Source organism: Pogona vitticeps, chromosome 7, assembly GCF_051106095.1.
Source record: "Pogona vitticeps strain Pit_001003342236 chromosome 7, PviZW2.1, whole genome shotgun sequence".
NCBI classification, from domain to species: Eukaryota; Metazoa; Chordata; class Lepidosauria; order Squamata; family Agamidae; genus Pogona; species Pogona vitticeps.
The window spans coordinates 18,202,986-18,225,563 of NC_135789.1; the positions used below are offsets into that span (position 1 = coordinate 18,202,986).

General features: G+C 46.8%; 1 protein-coding gene across 1 annotated transcript; it reads right to left on the reverse strand.

Moving 5' to 3' along the window:
* Nucleotides 1–780: 780 nt before the first annotated feature.
* Nucleotides 781–20,711, reverse strand: GNA11 (G protein subunit alpha 11). The gene is made up of 7 exons (XM_020794124.3): nt 20,276–20,711; nt 10,220–10,404; nt 8,992–9,146; nt 6,724–6,852; nt 6,084–6,213; nt 5,423–5,576; nt 781–5,007 (listed from the first exon to the last, which is right to left on the reverse strand). The coding sequence occupies exons 1-7, from the start codon at nt 20,409–20,411 to the stop codon at nt 4,817–4,819; spliced, it is 1,080 nt and encodes a 359-aa protein (XP_020649783.1). The 5' UTR covers nt 20,412–20,711; the 3' UTR covers nt 781–4,816.
* Between the last annotated feature and the right edge of the window lie 1,867 nt (nt 20,712–22,578).

Genomic DNA, 22,578 nt, shown 5'->3' on the forward strand with positions numbered 1-22,578 from the left:
GAGGGTGCAAGAGGCGCTGTCTTGGGAGAGAGCCGGCGAGCGAGGCAAGGCTTTTTTTACTCTTGACAGCAGAGGATGTGTGGGCGCTTTGGGGGGACAGGCAAGGCAAGGGCCACAAACTATCATCTGGGGGGCCGCAAATGGCCCCCGGGCCGCATGTTTGAGACCCCTGGTTTACAGACAGCTGCAGCAGAGGAAAAGCTTATGTTAAACAAACCTTGCAATATTTAAGCTTTCAGGGTCTTTGAAAGTGGTGGTTCCTTCTGCTACTGACCGAGGCACCCTGTTCCCAAAGAGGGCTTGCATGTCTTATGTACAGCTATTTTTTTAAAAAATGAAATATACTAGACGGCTTTTGGGTGACATCTAGTGGCGAGGTAGAAACCTGGAGCCGAGGAGGGCAGGGTTCCCTCTGGGCCCATGGCGGACCCCACTCTGTGGAGTGAGGAACGGCTTCGAGGTGGATATTCATCCCAAGAGCGCACGAACTGGAACGAAAAGGGACTGGAGACGGATTTTGTGCAAAAGGAGCCACAAGGAGAACACGCTTCCCACACATGCTGTGGGTTCGAAGGGTGCCTTTCGCTTTCTCAGGGTCCTGCATGCGCTGGTCTAGCCAGTGTCCTTGTTTTTCCACCCTGTTGATTCCAGCGTCTGTGTAAAAAAAACACCAAGAAACCTGGGCCTTTCGCTTGAGCCTCTGAAGCTGTAAACCAAAAAAGGTCCGGAGGGGAAACAGGAGGGTTGCGCTTCCCTCACCCCCCGTTTTTTAAGGAACCATTTTTATTCCAATTTCAAACAATTTATTTCAGGAGAAAGATATGAAAATTGATTCCCCCCCCCAACAGGTATTTCTAAACATGGAAGGTTAGCACCCAGAGGACAAGAGAATAGATGTGTTCCCAGAACTCCTTATTCCTGCCTCCAAGACAGAGAGAGAGAGAGAGAGAGAGAGAGAGAGAGAGAGAGAGAGAGAGAATGAGAACACACATGGGCAAAATATATTTTAAAAAAATCAGTTCTGGGCCATATCGTTCATAATCATCCCCTCTCCCTCCCACCCTTGCGCTTTTAAAACACTACATGCAGTTTCAAAAAAGATGCCGCACCCAAGTTTCCTTTCTTTAAAAAAAAACAACAGCAACACAGCAATCTTTATATAGTTTTTTGTTTTCTTTTTAAATAGGATCATGTTTTTAATGCATCATCTCTTGCTGTCCCCCCCCCTTCTAAATCCGGATTCTTTTATTTTAATATACAAGTATAAGCAAATAAATTCCCCACCACACAGGTAACTTGTAAAAAGAGTCTCTGGTTACTCAAGCATGAACCGGGTATTGGCAGAAACCATACGACGCTTTAAAAAAAATTTACACACACACACACACACACACACTTACGTACACACTGACATACACACAAGAGTACTGGATTACAGACTTTTCCACCTCTGATGGAGTCAAACAACCTTAGTTTTTCCCCCCGCAGTGAAGCGTAATACAATTCATGGCCCATGTGGACACATGAGTGCACACCCCTCACCCTGGGGGGGAGAAACCACACCACGTAAAAAAAGTAGTAATAAAACATATGGGAAAAAAAACCCAAAACCACACACACGATTGAAGGCAATGACAAGACCCATTAATGCTAAAGTGAAATCAGAAGACACGGCCAGCCAGGGGTGAGAGGGGGGCGGTGGCTCACGATGCAACCTGTCCAAGCGGAAAAATTAAATGGAATGATGCGTTTTGATGATCCCCCGTCCCAGTCCCCCCACGGGGACGATCCAGGGAACATGAAGGCGTTCTGTGTAATCAGTAGGTGTTTCTCTCCTTCTGTATAAATAAAGTGCAAGGTGAACAGAACTTGGGTTAGGATTCTCCTTCATCTTGACTTTCGGGCGCCTCCAGCCTCCAAGCCTTTTTTGCGTCCACGGTTCGGGAGTCTCCCAAAGCGACGGACGGCTTTTCTCGGAGGAAAGGGGTGGCCCGAGGGAGATTTGGCACGTTCATTTCTTGGAAAGCAGACCGCCGCCGGCTGGGGAGAAAGGGCCAAAGGCGATCCACAGAAGGCAGGCTTAAGAAGGGTTCTGGAGATAAAGCGGAAGGGCCGGCATCTCTTCCAAGACCAATCCCTTCTCCCTTGCCCATCCACTCACCTCGAAAAACAAAAAACACTCATGGAAATGTCTGAACTGGGTTGGCAAAAGAGGCGGGTGAGATGCTCAAGACCCCAGACCCCAGCGAGGCCTGCCGAGCATGCCAGGGTTCAGAAAAGGCCGGTGTGATCAAAAAGGTACTCCGGGTGAGTGCTGTTGAAGGGAGAGTCATGGCACGTTTGTGAGGGCAGACGATGACAAGAGAGCATCTTTTGGCCAGAGAAAGAGAGAGAGAAGGAACATCAAGCAGCCTTGGTTCCAGAGGGATGCCTCTTCCTTCGCCACTCTCCAAAATACTGAGACAGGAGACATTTTTGTAAGGATCGGGAATGTTGATTATGTGGGAAAGCAGCACCCGTCCTCTCTCAAACCCCTTTCCCATCAACCTTCTTGTGCGGCATATCCTTACTCCAGGCCGATTCCCCCCACCCCGGTCCCCCAAGTCTTCGGAAACACCCACACCCATGTGCTCAAGTGCCCTGGCTCCACTTCCTTCCCCACTGTAGTGTTTTCTTCTTGCATCCGGGAGCAGGCCACCTCCCTCTCTCTGAAGACAAGTCCATCCTCCCTGGCTTGGAAAACCACCCGTCGGCATCCGCAAGCCGTTTAGATGTTAGCGTCCAGGCCACAAGCAGGCAGGTGGGGAAGACGAAAGTGACTCCCCACACACACACACCTTGCCCACCAAGGGAGCAATGGCTCATGCAGCCCCTTCGCACAAGGCATGAGGAACCCGGGACACTCTCGTCCCCGACCCCCTCGACATTGACGTGGCCTTCTTCAAAATAAAAAACGAAGCCCCAAGATGATCCCTTCATAGAATCTCGGAAATCTGGCGTTTCGTGGTGCGGAAGGCCATTAGTGTTGCCTGTCGTTCACATGTCCAGAGGGAATGTTTAGAAATAAAATTAAAAACAACAGCAACGTCGTCATCATCATCAACAACAAAAGCCCTCCTTGGAGTATTCTGCTCAATCCGGTGGCAATTTTCCTTTCAATTAAACCAGCAACGGTGGTTCCACACATCCCCATGTGCTTCAAGCAGGTTGCAGGAATTACATTTGGCACACAAGGTAGAGAAAATCCTCCACCTGGCTCACTTTCAGAGTTTCTGCGCTGTTTTTCTCAGCAGTTTCCCCTCCATTCAAAAACAATCTTCTTTTGGTTTTGGTATGCTGCAGCTCTCGTTCATAAATGCATGCTATGCATTCCTCTCCTTCCTCAGGATTAAGTATTCGGGCAAGCACTTCTAGCCCAGGAAAAACCTTCCAAGGTTTTTGTCAAGAGGAGAACAAGTAGTGTTTGCCATCCAAACATGTCTTGGCAATGAATCTACAAGAATTCTGGGACTTCTCGAACAGTTTCCTGGAGGTCTTTCCACACACCCGAGCAAACTGCTCTGGAAAGGCACACCACACTTTCTCCTTCAAGTCTGCTCCTCCTGGAAGTGCCACCGTGTTTGAAAAGGGAAAGATCCAAAGGGGAACAGAGTGGAAACCTCGGATCACCCTCCCCAGTGCCAGAAATTTGGACTCTGCCGTTTAAAAGAACTCAGCGCCCCCACTGAAACACTTGTACATTTTTCCACATAGAGATTCTCTTCCCTAAAGCGAGCAAACTTCTTTAAAAGAAAAGGAAAATTAAAAAAAAGAAGGGAACTCAACAAACAGCACAATTAGGCACTTCCTCCAGGCTCGTTAGCTATTGCTTGGTTGGTAGACTATCAATGTAAAGTACAGCATATGTAGCAAACTATATATAGGACAATAATTTAAAAAAAATCACAGTCTCAATATAACTTCCATAATTGATAAGGAAAAAAATGTACAAAGAAATGAAGGAATAAGCAAATGACTTGGTTTGCATGATCGTTAGAAGAGCACTAGGTGTTTCCCTAGGTGTCATAATAAAGAGTACACACACGCACACCCCTTTTGCGCCTGTCCTTTTTGGAAAGATGTACAAGGGGGGCTTGGGCGGCAAAAGCTAACCAGTGTGAGCTGATTTACACCAGAGGTGTTCCATGGCAGGTGAAGGTACCGGTAGTGCACTCTGCTTCTCACAGCCAAGCCATCTGACTCTCCTGATTAGGGAGGGTTGGAGTTGGCTGGCGCTGGAACAGAAAATAAAAATTTAAAAACGGCCAACGCAACGCATAGTCCAAGAGGAAGCCACCTTGACCCGCTGGCGAGGAAACAGGAAACGGACACAGAGTGAGAGAGAAGAGGCAGAGAGGGGGGTGTGCGTGCGTGGAACATGCCCCCTGTTGCTGTTTTAAACTGTGGCTTAAAGGCCCATTTGTGCCTGTTTTGTTTTGTTAAAAAAAACCCACACCACCAATTCCGTGGGCCAGGCGTGATATAACAGTGAGTGAAACAAACAGACAAAAATGGAACAAAAGCAACCCCCCCCCTTTGGCCACTCCACAGATCAATCTGCAATCATTACACCATTAAAAATTAAGATTGTGTGTTTCCTTCCTGTACAATTCTGTTAAATGTGTGGGGTTTCTCTTGTCTTAACTTTCTTTGCGACAAAAGGTCTCCCCAGGGAGATCGGGACAGGGTGGGGTGGGGTATGTGGGAAGCACAGTGGGTGGGGAGGAAGGGAAGAAGGGAGGGGGACTGGGAGGAACAGAGGGCAAGCGACTCAAGGTCAGACCAGGTTGTATTCCTTCAAGTTGAGCTGCAGGATCGTGTCCTTGACGGCGGCAAAGACAAACCGGATGTTCTCCGTATCTGTGGCACATGTGAAGTGAGAGTAGATGATTTTGTCGCTGTCGGGGTTGAGATCCACAAACATCTTCAGGATGAACTCCCGGGCGGCCTGCGCGTCTCTCTGAGGGCCTGAGAACACATCAGCAGGGGCGAATGTGAGAGGAAGCCGGGTTTATAATGAGAGGAGATTCCCAGGGTCGGAGGGAGTGGCGGGTGGGAAGAAGCCTCGGAAATTCCCAGTCCGATCAACCACCCTCCAAATCGAGGGCTAACGACTCCCAGGGTGACTTCTCTCTGAACCCACTCACCCCTGGACTTAGAAGCCTCTTAAAAAGGGCGAGAAACGTCTTGTAGAAAAGACTCCCCCACCCCAATCAACGCAATAGGGTTGTTCCCAGAGCAAAGACAGAAGCCACCACTGGAGCCCGTGCCCAGTCCACACTGTCTCAACCCCCTCCCAAAGGCAGTCTCGGCTTTAGAGGGACTGGGGACACCCCCCCAACCTTCTCACCCCGATTGGAGGGGAGGGGGAGCCATTTCTTACCGTCAAACTCAGGGAAATAATCCACGAGGTGCGAATACAGGATCTTGTCCTCTAAAAGATCTTTTTTGTTCAGGAAAAGAATGACGGAGGAGTTCTGGAACCAGGGGTAGGTGATGATGGTCCGGAAAAGGGCTTTGCTTTCTTCCATTCGGTTCTGTCAGAAAAGAAGGGATAGAGGACTCAGGGTGGCGTTGTGGGATTCGGGTGGCCCTACTCTAGGTAGGGACGAAGCAGTGGGATGGCAGCTGCCATTTCCTCATCTCAGGGTGAAGGCAGGAAGAGCCAGGACAGAGCTGCATGACTACAAAATTGAGTTGGCTGGTTTTATGTCAGATTTCGGGGACGTCCGCCTGCGACGCTCATGACAGCTCCTGAAGGTTAGCCTTCAAGGGGCCACAAGACCCTTTGCAGCTTCTCAGCTCTAGGGCAGCCAGGTGGGGAAGAGAAATACTACAAAGGCCCAGGGTGGACTGGGAAACATATAGGGGTTTTCTCTTTTTTGAGTGTGTATTCTTAAGGGTTTTCCCAACCGGTTTCTTCAGAAAGCCCATCCAGCATGTTTTACAAAGTTGTTGCAATGCTGGCAATCCCCGTTTCGCACACAACACCCCCCCCCCCCGAGCTGCACCCTTACATTCCTACGGTGTGCAATCCGGCTCACCTCATTATCCGATTCCACCAGGACCTGGTCATATTCACTAAGGGCGACTAAGAACATGATGGAGGTGACGTTTTCAAAGCAGTGGATCCATTTCCTCCGCTCTGACCGCTGGCCTCCGACATCCACCATTCTGAAAGGGGGGGACAGAAAGGAAGGCAGGTCTGGACTGGGTGGATGCCTAGTTCCCAACCCATTTCCCGCCAGTAAGTTTCGGAGTGCAGCAACAGAACTGAACTGAGAAACCTCGCTTGGGAAACTGAGTGGGCCGATGTTCCATGGCAGCTGCAAGGCACTAAGGGGTTGGTAGTCTCCCTGCCTATTATGGTCCATACAGGAGGCATCCCAGATCCAGATGTGCAGATATACCGCATATACAATGCTGCACCATTATGCCAGACGTCTGTCCCTAAGCTGCTTTTATCCAGTGTTTTCTGCAGTGTTTCCCACTGCATTCCCCCAAACCACTATGGGGAAAATTTGGGGCACGGGAAGCCAGGATCCTGATACCCTTTGCACACCCCTGCCTGTCATCATCTTAAGAAGTTACTATAACGAAGCTAAAGTATAGATCAAAGCAAAGCATGCCTTTTCCCCTGCCTCCATCTCTCCCTCTTCCTTGGTTGTCTCCCATGGACGTTACCTGAAAATAATGTTCTCTAGGTCAAAGGGGTATTCTATGATTCCTGTGGTGGGCACTCTGACTCGCAAGACGTCTTGTTGGGTTGGGAGGTACCCTGGGGTGGCGATACGATCCACGTCAGTAAGGTAGCTGCAAAAAGCATGTGCGGGGAGAAGGGGAGGGAGAGGAAGATGAAGGCAGCTTGAGTTGGCTGGTCACATATAGTGGTGCAGCAGCAGCCCTGAGAACCATCAGGATTTGCAAATGGGAGTTGATGGACTACAGGACCCAGATGTCTCCGGGAATCCCTTCAGCCAGACCTCTGAGGAATTTAAACCGCCCCCCTCCCCCAAAAAAAACCACATGCCTTTCAAGTGGCTGTAGAAATAATGGCTTCTCTCAGACATGATACGAGCAGAGGAAGCAGCTAGGCAGGGCTAAGTTCCATGGGAGGCGCAAAGCATTAGGGGTCTGGTAGTCTTCTCACTACTCCACAAAGGGTGCTTCCCAGATCCAAAACACCTTGGAGCTCCCATGGAGCTTAGCTGTGCTTAATCACCTGTGCCATACATTCACTCAAAAAAATCCCATGCCCACCCAGTATTCAACAACGTTACTCTACTTCTGCTAGGCACAGACAGGAGAGACGAGGAGTAAGAACTCCACAGAGCTCCAAAATGTCTCACAATAGCAGCATTCAGCTCTTGAAATGCTCAGGCTTCTTGTTTCTAACAAAGTATGAAACCCAAGTTAGGGATGGGTGTTTCCGTCCCTTTTGCTTTCCCCCGTTTTTTTTCTCTTTACGTCTACAGTGTAAATTCAGCCAGTTTTGAGAAGTTCTGGTCAAAAACAAAATTCTGCTCAACAGCTTCAGCCACCTTTCCTTGTATGAAGGGGGAAGACTGTGCTATCCAATTCCACCTTGACCACCAAAAAAAAAAAAAAAAAACCTTGTAGGGTTTCTTCTACAGTCCTTCTCCCCTTCCTTTTCACACTCTAACACACAGTGAGGGAACACTGTGACCCTCCAGGCAGCGTTGGCCAACCATGGGAGACGGCAGGCATTAAAAGCCAATATAACAGGAGAAGCAGAAGGTTCCCCCACCCTGACCTATGACTAACAAACACAGCAACGTAATACCAGGGGGTTCTCCTCCTCCAATGGCCTGGAAGTGCCAAGAAAATTGGATAAGAAGTGTGTTAGTCCCAGAGGGCTCTTCGTGTTTTAACTTTCCCCTTTTGTAGCACAGCTACCCTGAAAACGCACCAAGGTCGAGACAGAAAAACAAACGTTGTTAGCCGCACAGACAGGGCAATGTTAAGGACCTGGGAGGTAGGTTTCAAAAGCAAAACCAATTCCAAGCACAGGAAAGGCGCCAGGAAAGATGTCAGAACTGGAGATCAATAGATAAGAAAGCGGGGCGGGGAACCACTCCTCTGCCCTTCGTATCGAGGCTCAAGGAGGTTCAGTGGCAATAGGTAAAAGATTAAGTTTTGTTGCACAATACAGGAAGACCCCTGTATCCACGAGGGATCAGTTCCAAACCCCCCCCACACACGTATGCAGAAAAATGTGGATTATGGCATACAGTGGTACCTCGATTTATGAACTTAATCCCTATTGGAACAGCGTTTGTACGTCGAAAAGTTCGTAAGTCGAGGCAAACTTTTCCACAGGAATGCACTGAAAACCATTTAATCTGTTCAGGCTGTTTTTCGTTCTTATGTCGAGGCGCTGTTCGCAAGTAGAGGCATTAGTTCCCATAGGAACTAATGCAAAGCCGGTTAATCCATGCTCTACCACTAGGGGGTGATTTTTTAAATATATTTTCTAAGATGAACTTAGGTCAAAAAAAAGGGCAGGAAAGGTTTTTTTCTTTTTTGTTCAAAAGTTGAGGCTCTGTTCGCAAGTCAAAGCAACGTTTTTACGAATGGAGCCGTTTGTAACTCAAATTATTCGCAAGTAGAGACGTTCATAAGTCAAGGTACCACTGTGTGTTATACGTAGCATGGTCTCTGGCTCCCTCGAGTGGACAATTCTGGTAACGTTGCTTTTAGAAATATAGAAATTTTCAAGATTTTTCTTTTAATATTTTTAAAATATTTTCAGACCCCGGAGGAGTGAATCAGTGGATACTGATCTTGTGGAAATGGAGGTCCCACACCTTCTTTTGTAAGAGAACTTCATCCTACTCCCACGTTCTAGGGGAGACCCCAGTCAACCAGAAATGCCACTGCAGGAGTTGGCACCTCCCTGTGCTGAAGGGAAGAAGGGCTGTATATGCTTACTATTTAGCCGAGTCAGAGAGCTGGTATTCTCGCCGCCGGTCGTAACATTCTTGAATTCCCGGGTCATTCCACAATGTTTTAATTGCACTTACGTAGGGCTGTTCAAAGGAGGAGACTTTTTCTACATCCACTTCCCGGATCAAGAGCGCGTTGGCCTTCCGTTTCAGAGAGAGAAGGAAAAGAAAACTGAGCTTGAAAGGCTGACATAGGAGGATATTTTCTCCTGCCATCACCCTCCCATTCTTCTGTCCTTTCCCCCTGGTGCAGCTCCTACGAACATCTCAAAACCCGAATCCAACTGGAGTCAAAATTCCTCAGGCTAATTTTTTTATTTCAGGAAGCAAGAGTTTTAAGTCACACTTGACTGTTCATCCTGATTCGACTCAACCCACGAAATCAATGGGTAGCCTTACGTATTCATTCAAGGAGTCTAACTGAACAGCCGGATTTAGCCCTATGAAGACGGTACAGTGAAGCTGGTTTTTAAAACTATCAAAATATACCTCTGCCCCTGAAAATAACATTATTACTTTAGCCAAATTGAGCCTCCAGAACTTCTGCTAACAGGAGCATGATAAAGGAAGCGAGCCTTTATTTCAGCTCCTATGCAGGTACTCAGAATGCAGTTAACTAAAGAGGTCAAAAATGTCCAGGCTACGGCAGCTTCTAAGGTTCCCACAGTCACCTTAGTGCCTCCCCCCCCAGCAGAGGGAAAATTGATTTGAGAAATTGAAATTCCATTTAGTTTTTGGCATGAAAGCCCTTCAGAACAATCCGTAACCCTGAAAAATAAGAGGTTTTGATCATGCAAAAAAGCTACACTCATAAAAGACAGCCTGATCGTTTCAGAGGCGAACTTCCACCCCAGACACTGTTTCTTTCTCACCAGGCCCTTTAATGCCTTGCAATTCCCATGGAACTTAGGTCTTGCCCAGCCACAGGGCTTGGGAACTGCAGAAGCAGCCTTAGGGGGAGTCCACGTTCTCCATCACTATTGCAAATTAACTCTTTCCTGAGGGAATGAACCAGTTAGGAAAAATGGAGGAACTCTCGTTCTTATAGATACGATGCAGGCTTTGCAACAGACCCAAAAGAGGAGCTCTGGCGTATCACAGAACCACACCACAAAACTGGAGCTCCATAAAGTCACCTACACTCGAGCGATGAAACAAGGGGGCAAAGAGGATGTGGGGAGGCAAGCGCCAGCCGTGGGGGGGGGATGGCCCACCTTGTTCTGTTCATACTTGTACAGAATCTTTAAGGTTTCCATGGCCCTGATCATCGACTGCATGGCAGTGAAAATATTCTGGTACACCAGCTTGGTGAAACCCTTTTTGTCCTCCTCAGAGTAGCCAGAGCCGTGAATTATCCGCATCTGTTTGATGAATGTGCTCTTCCCACTCTCACCAGTGCCTAGGAAAAGAAAAAAGAAAAAGGGGAGGGGAAAGGCGAGAGGAAAGTGAGGAGAGACAGGAAACTATTTTCTGCACCGTATTCGAAAGGCTATGGCTGTCCTTCAAAAAATAAAAGGTGGTCTCATCTCTGTGTTCCTCTCCCCCACATACTTTTTTTTTAAAAAAAAATGAGTCTGTAGAGTTTGGCTTGGGCTTCCCTTCTGCCACTAAGAGATGCTGCAATTGTTTTTGTTTAAACTTCTGCCTTCAAGATGCCACTCAGAGAACATCTCCTTCCTTTTGTTAAATTTGCATCACGGCACCCTGCCAAAAAACAGCACCCGAGAATGCTATCAGAAGTCCAATAAAAATGGAAACACATTTAATAGGCAAACTGCAGCATTTCAATGACTTACATTTAAACAACAACACTGAGCCGATAACTACACACAATCACTGGCTGAATGGCAAACGGAGCAGACTCCAAATTGCCAACTGAGGTAGTACGGTAGGACCCCAGTACCCTCAGGAAACCAGTTCCAAGTTCCCACACAGATGCTGAAAAACGCAGATGATAGCGAACGCTATTTTCACAGAGAAAGCTGTACATAGCATGGTCTCAGGCTCCCTTAAGTGGCCAGTTCTGATAATCTTTAGAAATATATATTTCTAGGATTTTTCTTTCAATATTTTCAGACTACGGATATGTTATTCAGCAAATATTGATCTTGTGGATACGGGACTCCCTGCAATGCTTCCTCTGCAACCGGTGCACAATTTAGTCCCACACCATGTTTCCAAGGAACAGGATACTGGAAACGGTAATGCGGCTACTTCTGTGAGCGAACAAGTGACCGTTCACTGCTTCTCATTGCCCCGGGCCACCAAGGCATCAGAGAAGCTGCCCAGCTGTGTTTCTGTCCCTCAAGGAAGAGAGGACTGAAACGAAAGCTATTTATTCCTGAATAAAGACAATCAGCAACAGAGGACATTCTGGTTTTGTAAGGAGGGAGGGGATGATTTCTGGGAGGTTCTGGGATCTAATGCAGCCACAGAAAGGGGTGTGCGACTGCTATTAGGGCTCCCCAAAAACAGGTGACTGGAGGCTCAGGTGAGTTATGGATCTTGGAACACATGAATACTGAGATCCATAACCAAGCAAAACTTCTCATCGCCGGAAACATACACTTCAATTCTGAAGACAAAGGGAAACGGGACACTTAGAAGAAACAGAATGAAGCAAAGGAATATTTTGAAGAATGTGTTCTACACACATCAGCTGACCAAAACGGCCCCCTCCCAGGGGCTACCAAAAATGCTACATTTTAAAATTTCATTTAAAATATTTTAAAAACCATCTTTCTCCTTAAAGCGACCCTCACTGGGCACCTTCGGAGACGAAACGGTGGCAGCTTTTCTGAATGGGACAGACGGAGGAGGCCAGTCGTCCTCACTTCTTGCAAGAGGGCAACCAACCTCTCAGAAATGGCTAACAAACCAGGTTTTAGAGCAGGCCTCCTTTAGGAAGCCTTTCCAGGAAAAATAGTTTTAGAGTGAATCATTCGGTCCCAAAACAAACTGCACTCTCGATTCTTAACCAGTCATGTATATTTACAGGAAGACTAGGAAACACTTCCTAATGCTTCCAGCCACCGCCCCCTCATCGGCACTGCTCTTGTGCACAACGGCACAAGCTGAAATTAGCGATGAGATGCCAACATCACACTGTTAAACATGGCGTGTTTCTGGGGTTTCTTTTAAGGCTCTGCCGTCCTGCTAGAGCGAGAAAGCTTTCTCTAAGGGAGTAAAAACCCTGGCGAGCCACCTTGACTAAATCCGCCTCCTGGCAAAAATTTCAACAGCTCAATCCAGACCAAGCAAACCCTGCTAGCTCCTGGATCAACCAGCCAGCGGCCTCAGCTTCGGATCAAGCAGGCAAGGGCCTGTTGCAGCTCGAACTCCAGCCACTGACCGCAGAGGTCCCAAGCTGGAAACCACGCTAGGTTACGCCGGCCAACCTGCTTCCTTTCTAGAAAGCAGAGCCAACGACTCTGGACTAGGTCTGCATGACTTCACCATCACTCCTCCTATACAAACAGGATGCTGAGTTCAAACCCTTGGAAGGATGCCCACCAACGACACCTAACTTCTACGAGACACCAAAGAGGTAGGCGTGACCCATATTTCTGGGTGCTGATGAGGAGCTGCTAAGCGCTGGAAGCAGGCACACACAAAGACGTTCTAGGTTTGCTCAGACAATGATGAAGAACGGGGCTCTTGAGAAATCCACAGCTCTAACCCTCTTCACTGGGGAACCACTAACCTAAAGGGAGTCCCGAGTGTGGACACTGGTTGACCCTGCACATCCCCAATGATTCCTTAGAGGCCGTCAACTAGACCAACACAGCATAGATAAAAGAGGTCATGCAAACAGGTAAAAGCCATGTTCCGAAGGTAATTTTTACACCAGCTTACCCCAAATAGTCACAGCAGGAAGGAACAGAAACTATAATTTAGAGATTCTGTTCTTGTGTCGTTAGCCATACTTCTAGAACAGAGGTTCCCAACCATGAGTCCCCGGGGGTTCTTGGACTACAACTCCCAGGAGTCCTAGCCAGCACTGGCCATGGTGGAGACGTCTTGGGAATTGTAGTCCAAGAACAGCTGGGGACCCAAGGTTGGGAATCACTGCTCCAGAAAGAAGATCAATCCGCCAGGACCAGAAATGAGAACAGCCCCACCTTCTGTGTATTGTCTGCAGCCGGTACCAAGGACCTCCATAAACCTCATCCTTGCAGCCTTAAATGATGCAGATGAAACGCAAAGAATGTAGAAGAAGAGTTATACACAAGAGGTGGCCTGAATAATCTGTGGACAGTGAAAATGACCCTGTTGCCTGCCTGCCCGCCTGCCTGCTTTAAGCTCTTTCTCTCTCTAGCATTTAGGCAAGGAGATTCAGGAAAACCACCAAGCTGCAAAGATGCTTAATGGCACTCTTTTAACAGAGAGCAATCTCCCTGGGAAGGAGTCACCTGCATGGCTTTTTCCATCACCCAAGGTGATGAAGGAAGGAGTTCTCTGCCAGGTGCTCTCTGTCACCTCTTTGAGGCACAGGGAACGGTGCTCTTTTATGCAGAAAAGCCACTACATGAATGCACTGTGAACCCAGACAAGCATGAGACTCAGCCTTCCAGCCTTCGGAGGCTGGTAAAAGGAGAACCCAGCTCCCTAGGTGGGTGGGGGCCATGCGCAGCCTGCATCATGACATTGTAAACCACCCAAAGAGTGCTATGGGTCAGTTGATAAGCAGCTCACTTTTCCTAGACAGCCCTCCGAGTTGGTGTATATCAAATAAGAAATTACCAATTTATGATTGCAACTGTAAGTCCGGCTTCAGCACTATGTCCCGTCAAGTAGACAGAATCATACCCACGGTTCTGTACACCTGGCGGCAAAACACGTTTCTTTTCACTACTTCTCTTGAGGCTAAAAAGATGCTAACGGCTTTTGATTTCTGATGGCTCTTAGCTGTCGAACACATCCCACCTGCATGAGTGGGCGTTAAAAGTCCAGAAGGGGGGGGGGCTTCAAGTTAAAATGCACCCAAAAAGAAATAAATCCAAGTTTCTTAAGGGAGGTGGCTGCTCCTTTGAAAGGCAGACACTGCATCTGGTTGCCTATTTTAAAGTAAATAAAGATTTTAAAAAGCTGCATCACAATAAAATGACTCTGCAGTAAAGGTGAGCACAAACTTTGAGGAATGCAAACTGTCCAGTGTCAAAGCACGGCAACATTTTTTAGCAAGCCTCGGTTTCCCTGTCTGACGCACAGACTCTAAGGGGTATATTGAGCAAAACTGCTCAGCTAGAGACCCGTCCCATGTGTGACAGACAGCATGCCTCCAGTTCAAAACCAGTTCCGGGAAGCAAGGGTGTGACTGATTTGAACCCAATAGTGCTCCGATAGGTAGCTCAAGAGCATCACAAATCAGCACGACACATTGTACATGTAACTATAGTCACAAAGTTGCCTCACTGCCCCCCCCAAATTTCCTCGCTTTCCCCCTTCCACAGGTAAGTCCCAAAAGAGAGGTACAGGATAAAATAATAAACCACTGTAATTTCTCAGAGGCCCCTTCAGAAAAGGGCAGAGAGGTTTCTCTGCTGCTCATCCAAACCTTCAAGTCATAACGCTCCATTTTCCCGGTTGCCAAGGAAGACCTGCTCCCTCAGATACTAAAGCGCTGGCCCATTGACGGACTTACTTGTGCCCTGGCAGAACTGCAGTGTTTGTTCCCCCCAGGATTACACCCTGGAAGATAAAACAACATCAAGGATGTATCCATGCAGTGTCTCTCTTTCATTTGCTAAATTATCATCACACTCACAGCATAACGTAGGGGGAAGGACAGCCTTCTGAACAAAAGGGCATCTGATTTTAGAAATTAGACTTTAGGGACCTCATCTTATTTTACTAGATCTCTTAAACAATGTTTTATAACAGTGTCTTCTGCAGGAGAACCGACAGCAACAAGATCAGGGCGAGACTAGTACAGGCCTCCTTACTCCAAGTGGGGTTATTTCAGGTTAATAAATGCGTTGAAAGCAAAGCTAGGGGAAAGACCAAAGACTTCGCAAACCTAGAAAGCAAGGCTGTGAGAAGCCTACGGCGTCAAAGGACACGATGCAACTGCACGGCTTTTCCAGCTTCGTGTTCAGTGGCCAAGCACTCGGGCAAAAGCAGAGAAGCTGGGCGCCTCAGCAAAGAAAGAAGGGGGGGTGTCACTATTTGAGTGCTTAACCACTCTCAGGATAGTTTGAAGCTGTAATCTGTAACCGGCACTGAAAATCTGAAGCTTAACTCGGAAGAAACTGATACGACTTAAGAACTGTAAACGTTTTCCTCACCTGCAAGAGCTAGGATAAGAATATATTCCCCTTTAGGATGCCAAGCAAGAGAGATGATGACGACAACAACGAGAGTGCAGGGAGAGGAAGGCCTTTGGCTGGGAACGCAGAAGAGAAATCACGTAGGGAAAATGGAGGGAAGTGAAATCTCGAAAGCACTGACGAGAACCGTGCGGCGTTCCAGAGGCGCTGGACTGCCTCTTCCCTTCCCGACGCGGTTGGGACTTCAATTCCCAACTCCACCGGGCACGTTTGCCAGGAGTGAGGAATGCTGTGAGTCGTGGTCAAACACCACCTGCGGGGTCTCCCCCAGCACCATCAGATGATTTCCCCCTCGCTTTTGATCATTCCTCTAACTCACTGCCAATGGGATGCTCTTCCAAAGTCTGCCTCCTGAGACACTTCTGCTTCTGGACAAGCCTCGCCCTTAACTATTCAAAGACTAGCCTTTCACAACTTTTTGCTTATCCCCGGCCTTTAAAAAAAAAGTAACACACACACATCATCATCATCATCAGAGAGGGGAGCCAAAGAGTAGATTACCATGACCAGAGGCGAAGGGCATCCCGAAGGCACACAGAGGGTTGTGGGAGGAAGAGATGGACAGGCGTCAACTTTAACTACCTCCTCGATTAAGGGCCCCGATTCACCAGACCATGTTAACAATCTTATAAGCCGCTCCTAAGAAGGACCTGCTAGAAGCTGGTGCAGACAATAATCATTTAAGGATTAAGACAAAATCATCGTCCTCTCCCCACTTTTTTCCTTTTCCAACTGAACACTTTATAATTCCCTCCCTCCCTGTGTGATCTCTTTCCTTTTGCTGGTTCTTTTTTTCTCCCTTCTGCAAACATCAGGCTTCCTCTGAACACCATGCCAATACCTCCTTAGAGTCATCATCATCTTAGCGCTGCAGAGCTGGAAAGGACCCTCAGGATCACTGAGACCAGCCTCTGTCCCGGAGGCACAGTGGGGGAAACTGAACTCCCAACCTCTGGCCCTGTAGCCAGAGACTTCAAGCCCACTGAGCGATTACAACTGGATTTTGTTGCAACCTTTCTGACCCTCACCCATCCAAGTGGGCTGAGAGAAGGCAAGTGATTGTGTTTACTCTTGAGACATATTGGCCAGCAGACAGAACAGAAGTCACAGCAGGGGAGAAAAGCTTAATCATACAAAAGGGGATAAATACTGCTACACGGAGAAATGAAACACACAGGTTGGGAAACAACACGATGAGGTTAGGGTGAAGGAGGTAGAAAAGAAAGGTGTTCAGGTGAGATCTAGAAATCCCCACAAACAAACTGTGGAAGAACTATAAAATAATGGTTTATCAGGGGAATCAGGGGAACTGGACTGAAAGATTGGGAAATTATGGGAACCGGCAGGGGACGGAGGGCCACCGCAGTGACATTTTAGCCGAAAAATAGATGTACAAAATAATCAAAGGTTAGACAGCTGGACTTCAGTCCTAGGAAAATAATAATACCGGAGAAGTTAATCAAAGGCACTGAAATTACATAATGTGGGTGGGGCAGGAGGCTGTTAATAGACATGAAGGACAGGAAGAAGGAGAGCTACTATGGGCTTTTTTTTCTTTCTTTCCTGATGAGTTATAAATCCCAGGAAACAATTCCTCCTGCCAGTAAATTATTACAGATCGGATACCAAACTGCCCACTTGCAGTCAAAGGAACGATAAGAGAGGATGATAAATCGAGGAATCTAATTGAGAGGAGAAAGCAGAGTGGTAAGGGAAGTGATAGCTAAAGAAGGCCCACCTTAATAGCTAGAAACATTGGCTGGGGGGGCTGTCTACAGTCCCTTCCTGAAAAGGACGGGGCAGGGCCAGAGATTTGAGCCCACTGCCCTCCATCATTCCCCTGACAGACCTCACAGGGAGGTGGCTGTTGCTGCCGAGATGTAACAAGAAGAGGGAGAGAAATCCCGCTATGGGCTCCCTTTAGTGGAAGAGAAAAGAAGGGATATGAAAGGTAAATAAACTGAGAATACAAAGTAAATCCAGTGGGGTGGGGTGGGGAAGGGGTGGCGGGTGACACTCAATTTCTCTCTTTGGAGATAAGGCACAGGAAGAAAAGTCTCACCGGGAGGAAAGTGTCCAAATTACAAAGTCAAAACATAGAAAAGTGTAAACAAACGAGAAAAGATATATGTAGTATACATTAACACCTATTTGTGTATACACATGTGCACTGAGAACAGGCTACACAAGGGAATAATTCATAGAATCAGGGAGAAATGCATGTCATTAAAGCAGGGGCGGGAGAGGGAGGCTGGTTTAAAAAGACAAGTAGCATTAACAAATTGGACAAGAATATAACACATGCACAAAAGCCCAAGGAGAGGTAATATGTAAAAAATAAATAATGCACGGGTGAGGAGGAAATGAAGGAAATAGTGAGACATGCTTATAGGAATGAAGTTCAAAATGAAGGAGTTGTACGCCCATTGGAAGAGGATGTAACACAAACAATAAAAAAGCAAGTGTATTTGTGTAGACACATACATGCCTATAAAACCGGAGTGGGAGGAAGGAAGGTAGCCAAGTAGACGGGAAATGTGCATGAAGGAAATAAGAGTCCAAAAGCAAAGGGCTATAAACGGGTAGGAAAGGATTAGACAAATAAGAAACATAAGTGTGCATGTAGACACCAATAAAGGGCACATGAACCAAATTCAGAAAGCCAAGAACTGTTCATAAATATGATTTAGGAAACAGAAGAGTAGATATACACAAAGGAAGGGTAAGGGAAAGGAGGAAATAAGGGCTCATGAGTGGAGGAAACAAACTCAAGCTGCAAAAAGCTACATGTGCAGATCTAACTAAGATTGAACATATGAAAAAGGAAAAGCAGGAGGAGATTTATGTGAATATATAAAGTGTGGGGGGGGAGAACAAGAAAGCCATGACATGAGCATAGAGGGACCCAATTTCACTAATAACCTGGGTATGACTCAGAAATTTGAAAAAACAAGGATACATAAAATATACATAAAAAGAATTGCATTTTTATATATGCACTTATCTGCCTGTATGAATTTAGAGAACTACAGGATTGTGTGTGTATAAATAAAAAGGGTGAGAGGGAAAAGGAGAAATAGGAAGACCAGGGCATAGGAACCAAAATTAACAAACAAACAAAAAACCCCACACAGGTGCTGTGAAATAACGCAACAAGGAAGCAACATAGAGGGAAGACAGGTCATCAAATATAAATAAGAAACTACTATAACTGCATATCTATCCCCATCCATCTATCTACATATACAGTGTGACATGATAACACATGCATTAAAAAAAAGAAAAACTATGTGGACTTTTTCCACTCAGGCTATTTAAGACATATACCCAAAAGGACAGAAGAGGTGCGTCATCCAAGTTAGAAAAACATATGTGCTAAACATTTTATATGCACACTCAAACACATGCAGAGAGGGGTGTGTACATACACAAGCAAGCAGTGTGGTCTTTTATCCTGTGACTGTGAAAGACATAGAAGCACACCTTCAAGAGGTAAAGTAAAAGCTAGGGGGAAAAATCAAGGCTATGTGTTTGCATGTGTGTGTATAGATATATATAAATCTATGTAAGAGACACATAGCAAGAAGTATATGCTGATAGAGAGGCACAGACAGACATATACAAACAGATTTATGTACACACACGTCATTCAAACATGAATGAGAACTGAACAGCACTTCCATCAAAGTTTTCCTGGATACGTGCATTCACACATAGATACATATACAGATATAAACAAGTAATTAGAGCTAAACATAACTTTATATAATATATAAACAAAAACAATATATGTTACATCTCAGTGGTATATATACATATTATGAGATACATTATGTGTTAAATATATACAGATATAAACAGGTAAGAATTCAATGGAACTTTATATAAACACACACGCAGACACAAGAGTGATTTACATACCCTGTTTTTCTATTCATACATCACTCATATAAGTGTATGTGTATAAAACATTGGACATATAACATTATTTTAAGTTACACATACAATTATAAGAGTAATATATGAAAAGAAAAACAGGCTATGTAAATCACTCATGTGTGTGTGTGTATATATATGTATCTGTATATAATTAATAAATAATATATTTATATACTACTGAGGTGTAACATATATAGACATCTGTTATGTATAAAGTAGTTATCTCTATATTACAGATATATATAATTAGGCATAATACAGAGATATTATAATGAGTAGGAAATATGTATATCATGCAAATATGGGCACAGTGCATGTCTATATAAATTCTAGCACTGGCACAGACACACGCAAAGGCATGCATGTATATAGCCATGCATGCCACCTATACTTACGCCTAAATATCTATAGATATGTATTATACCTAACTTATGCATAAACGACATCCTGATATTCCATCTCTGCTTGCACCCCATACTGTATATATATTTATTATCACCTGACATCCAACCACCCAGCCCCTGAAAGCAAAGGGGGAAAGGCAAAACCAAAGGGGTTTAAAAATCAGGGTCCCCCCTCCCTCCCCCAGGAATAATAAACGTGGCCCATTTAAATTATTTTTAATTATTATTATTTTTAAGGCTAGAAACGTGGGGAGGGGAGTGACAAATAAAAGAGGACGGAAGGGAAGGCGAGGCCCCAAAAAGGAGGGGAGAAAGAACCCCCTTTAAAAAAATGCAAGATAATGAAATTGGGGGGTAGGGTTAGGAGTGGCGTTTTCGGGGGGGCGAGAAGAGGCTCTTTTCTATGTCTTTCTCCCCCCCCCCCATTTCTAGGCATCTTTGCGAGTGTTTTTATTCGCATGGGATTTGGGGGCAGGTTTGTTCCGGATATTTTTCCCTTTCTGGGCTTTTTCTTCCCCCCTTTTTTTAGCGGGGGGGGGGGAGGAAGAGAAGGAAGGAAAAGAAAACGAGGCGCGTTTAGAGACGCCCCGGCCCTGACCGAGCAAGAGGAGCTTGAGCTCCCTCCGGGCGTCCCGCTTGTCCCTCCGCAGCTGCTTCTCGATCTCGGCGTTGATGCGCTTCGACTCCTTCACCTCGTCGCTGAGGCAACAGGCCATCATGGACTCCAGCGTCATGGCGGCGGCGGCGGCGAACTCGAGCCTTCCCGTTCCTTTGGCCGGAAACGAGGAACGGAGCCGGGAAGATGGGGGGAAGAAAAGGAGGAGGTGGTGGTGGCGGCAGCGGCGGCGGCTAGGCCGCACACGGAGCCTCGGCCTCGCGTAGCTCTCCCCGCCGCCTCGCGCTGCCGCTCTCACGGCCAGCCCCCCGCGACGCCAACCAAACTTCAACAGCCGCCCTCCCGCCTCACAACAACATCCAGGCAGAACCAGGAGAAGGGGAGGGGGAATCGAAAGGGGGCCTCAACCTAACATGCCCGCTAGCAACGGCCCCCCCTCCCGGACGGACGGAGGCTGTGGCCAATAGGAGAGCGGGCGCGGTGCATCCTGGGTGAACCGGATTGGGCGCTGAGTTTTTTCCCCTTCCTAACCGTGAGGCTGACGTCAGGGGAGGGGTCGAGGGTTCCAGCCAATCGGCAAGCGAGCTTCCTCAGGAGAGAGTTTCTTTCTCTTTTTTTCTTTTTTGAGACGGACGGAGAAGCGGGGCCCGACCTACCATAGGAAGTCAGGATTGGGTGTTCAAGGCCGCACCCTGGCCAATAGAGAAGGAAGAGGGGAGGAGGAGGCGGAGCTTTCGGAACGGCAGATCGGCCACTGCTGGTCGGGCAAAAAGGCGGGGAAGAAGGAGGGTGCATGCGCCGAAGAGAGGCGTCCGCTTCCGCCGCGGGTTATAGTGGGACGGTGGAGGACTTAGGGGCCGGGAAACGAGTTGGAAGGGCTAGAGAGGCCCGAGGCAAATAAACGTTTTATTTATTTTTTAAATTTATAAAACTGATCAGAGGATTGGAGAAGATATTTAATGAGAAAATAATGTATAGAAATGTATATATTTTTCCTGGATTATTTGGGATTAGCTCTGGCAACCAGGAAGTAGCTGTGGGCAAGAGTACTCCTGAGCATGGACAAACTGCCTCCTTGCAACCCTTAAGTTCTGCTGCTTTTAAGGCCACTCACCCCAGCTTCTACGTCTATTCTTTCCAATTAAGGTGGACACTCAAACCATGAAGATCTAGACCTCCCCCCAAAATAAGGAAACCTCCTCCCCCAATAAAAAATCCCCTTGGCTTAAATGAACATATTCCTGTGATCATACTGCCTTTTCAAAAACTGTGACCCTTCAGAGGGTTTTGGACTACAGGTTCCACCATCCCCAGCCAGATTTGGGGATGATGGGACCTAACAGTGACCTTATTTGGGTTTCCAAGATTCAGGAGAGCTTCAAGGAGTGGGTTTTTCCATTGAGTTTCCAGGGCCGAACAGGGATGTTAATCAGGTTTCCAGCGCCTTCCCCTGAATCTCCAACCATTATACCTCACTGCCTCTCACCTCATCATGTGAAAGCACCGCACACTTGCCACCAAGGGGTTTGCCCCTTGTGATGGGTCAAGTGTGTGTGTGTGGGGTCCCTGCTCTTCCTGTCCGGCTCCCATTCTGCACTACTTGGTTGGAACTTTTCAAGCAGAGGAGGACGGCCATCCGTCCGGGCTGCAGGGCTGGAATTGATGACCTTTGGGTACTTCATCTAACATGACTATTTCTATCCTTTTCTAAAACAGAGGCCCGCTCTGAGTAACTTAGGTCACAGGGTCACCGGATAGATCCTTTCCTCTTCAGAAAGGCACCCAACAGTGGCAAAACAGCCTTCAAATAAAACAAAAATACTGTACTAGAACGTACGGCAACCATGTTCTGCCAGACACAGTGGAAGCGGCCAGCTTAATTAGAGCAACTCCATTCAAAAGCTCAAGCTGTACTAATTGAATCCTGCTTTCTGATCTTCACGTTTCATTCGGTGGGTCAAACCCCCCCTTTTTTTAAATTGACACCCTTTTTCGGTCAACTTGTGGCTGATGTTGGAATACAAATCCCATCAGCCAGTAATGCTGTATGACGGGAGCGGTGCTCCGGGAACATCTGAAAGACCATGCCTGATCCATGTTATGGGTTATAGAGTTTCTGTGGGGTGCTGGTTAGAGTTGTTTTGAAGATAAAAACATGGTGATTTACATTTAATGCAACTGGTTTTTAAGGCCTCAACTGGACTAGAGAAAGGCAGCTTATAAAGAAATCAACCTGAAAGCAGCCTCATAAACTGCTTTAATATAATTTATAATAATAATAACAA

What these genes read in the sequence shown, in the direction of transcription:
- GNA11 (XM_020794124.3), bottom strand. Translation starts at nt 20,411, where the DNA reads ATGACGCTGGAGTCCATGATGGCCTGTTGCCTCAGCGACGAGGTGAAG. An exon ending in ACAAGTATGAACAGAACAAG is followed by an intron (nt 9,147 to 10,219) that starts GTGGGCCATCCC and finishes CTGAAACGGAAG; the next exon opens with GCCAACGCGCTCTTGATCCG. An exon ending in CTCTCTGACTCGGCTAAATA is followed by an intron (nt 6,853 to 8,991) that starts GTAAGCATATAC and finishes TGCTTTTTGCAG; the next exon opens with CTACCTTACTGACGTGGATC.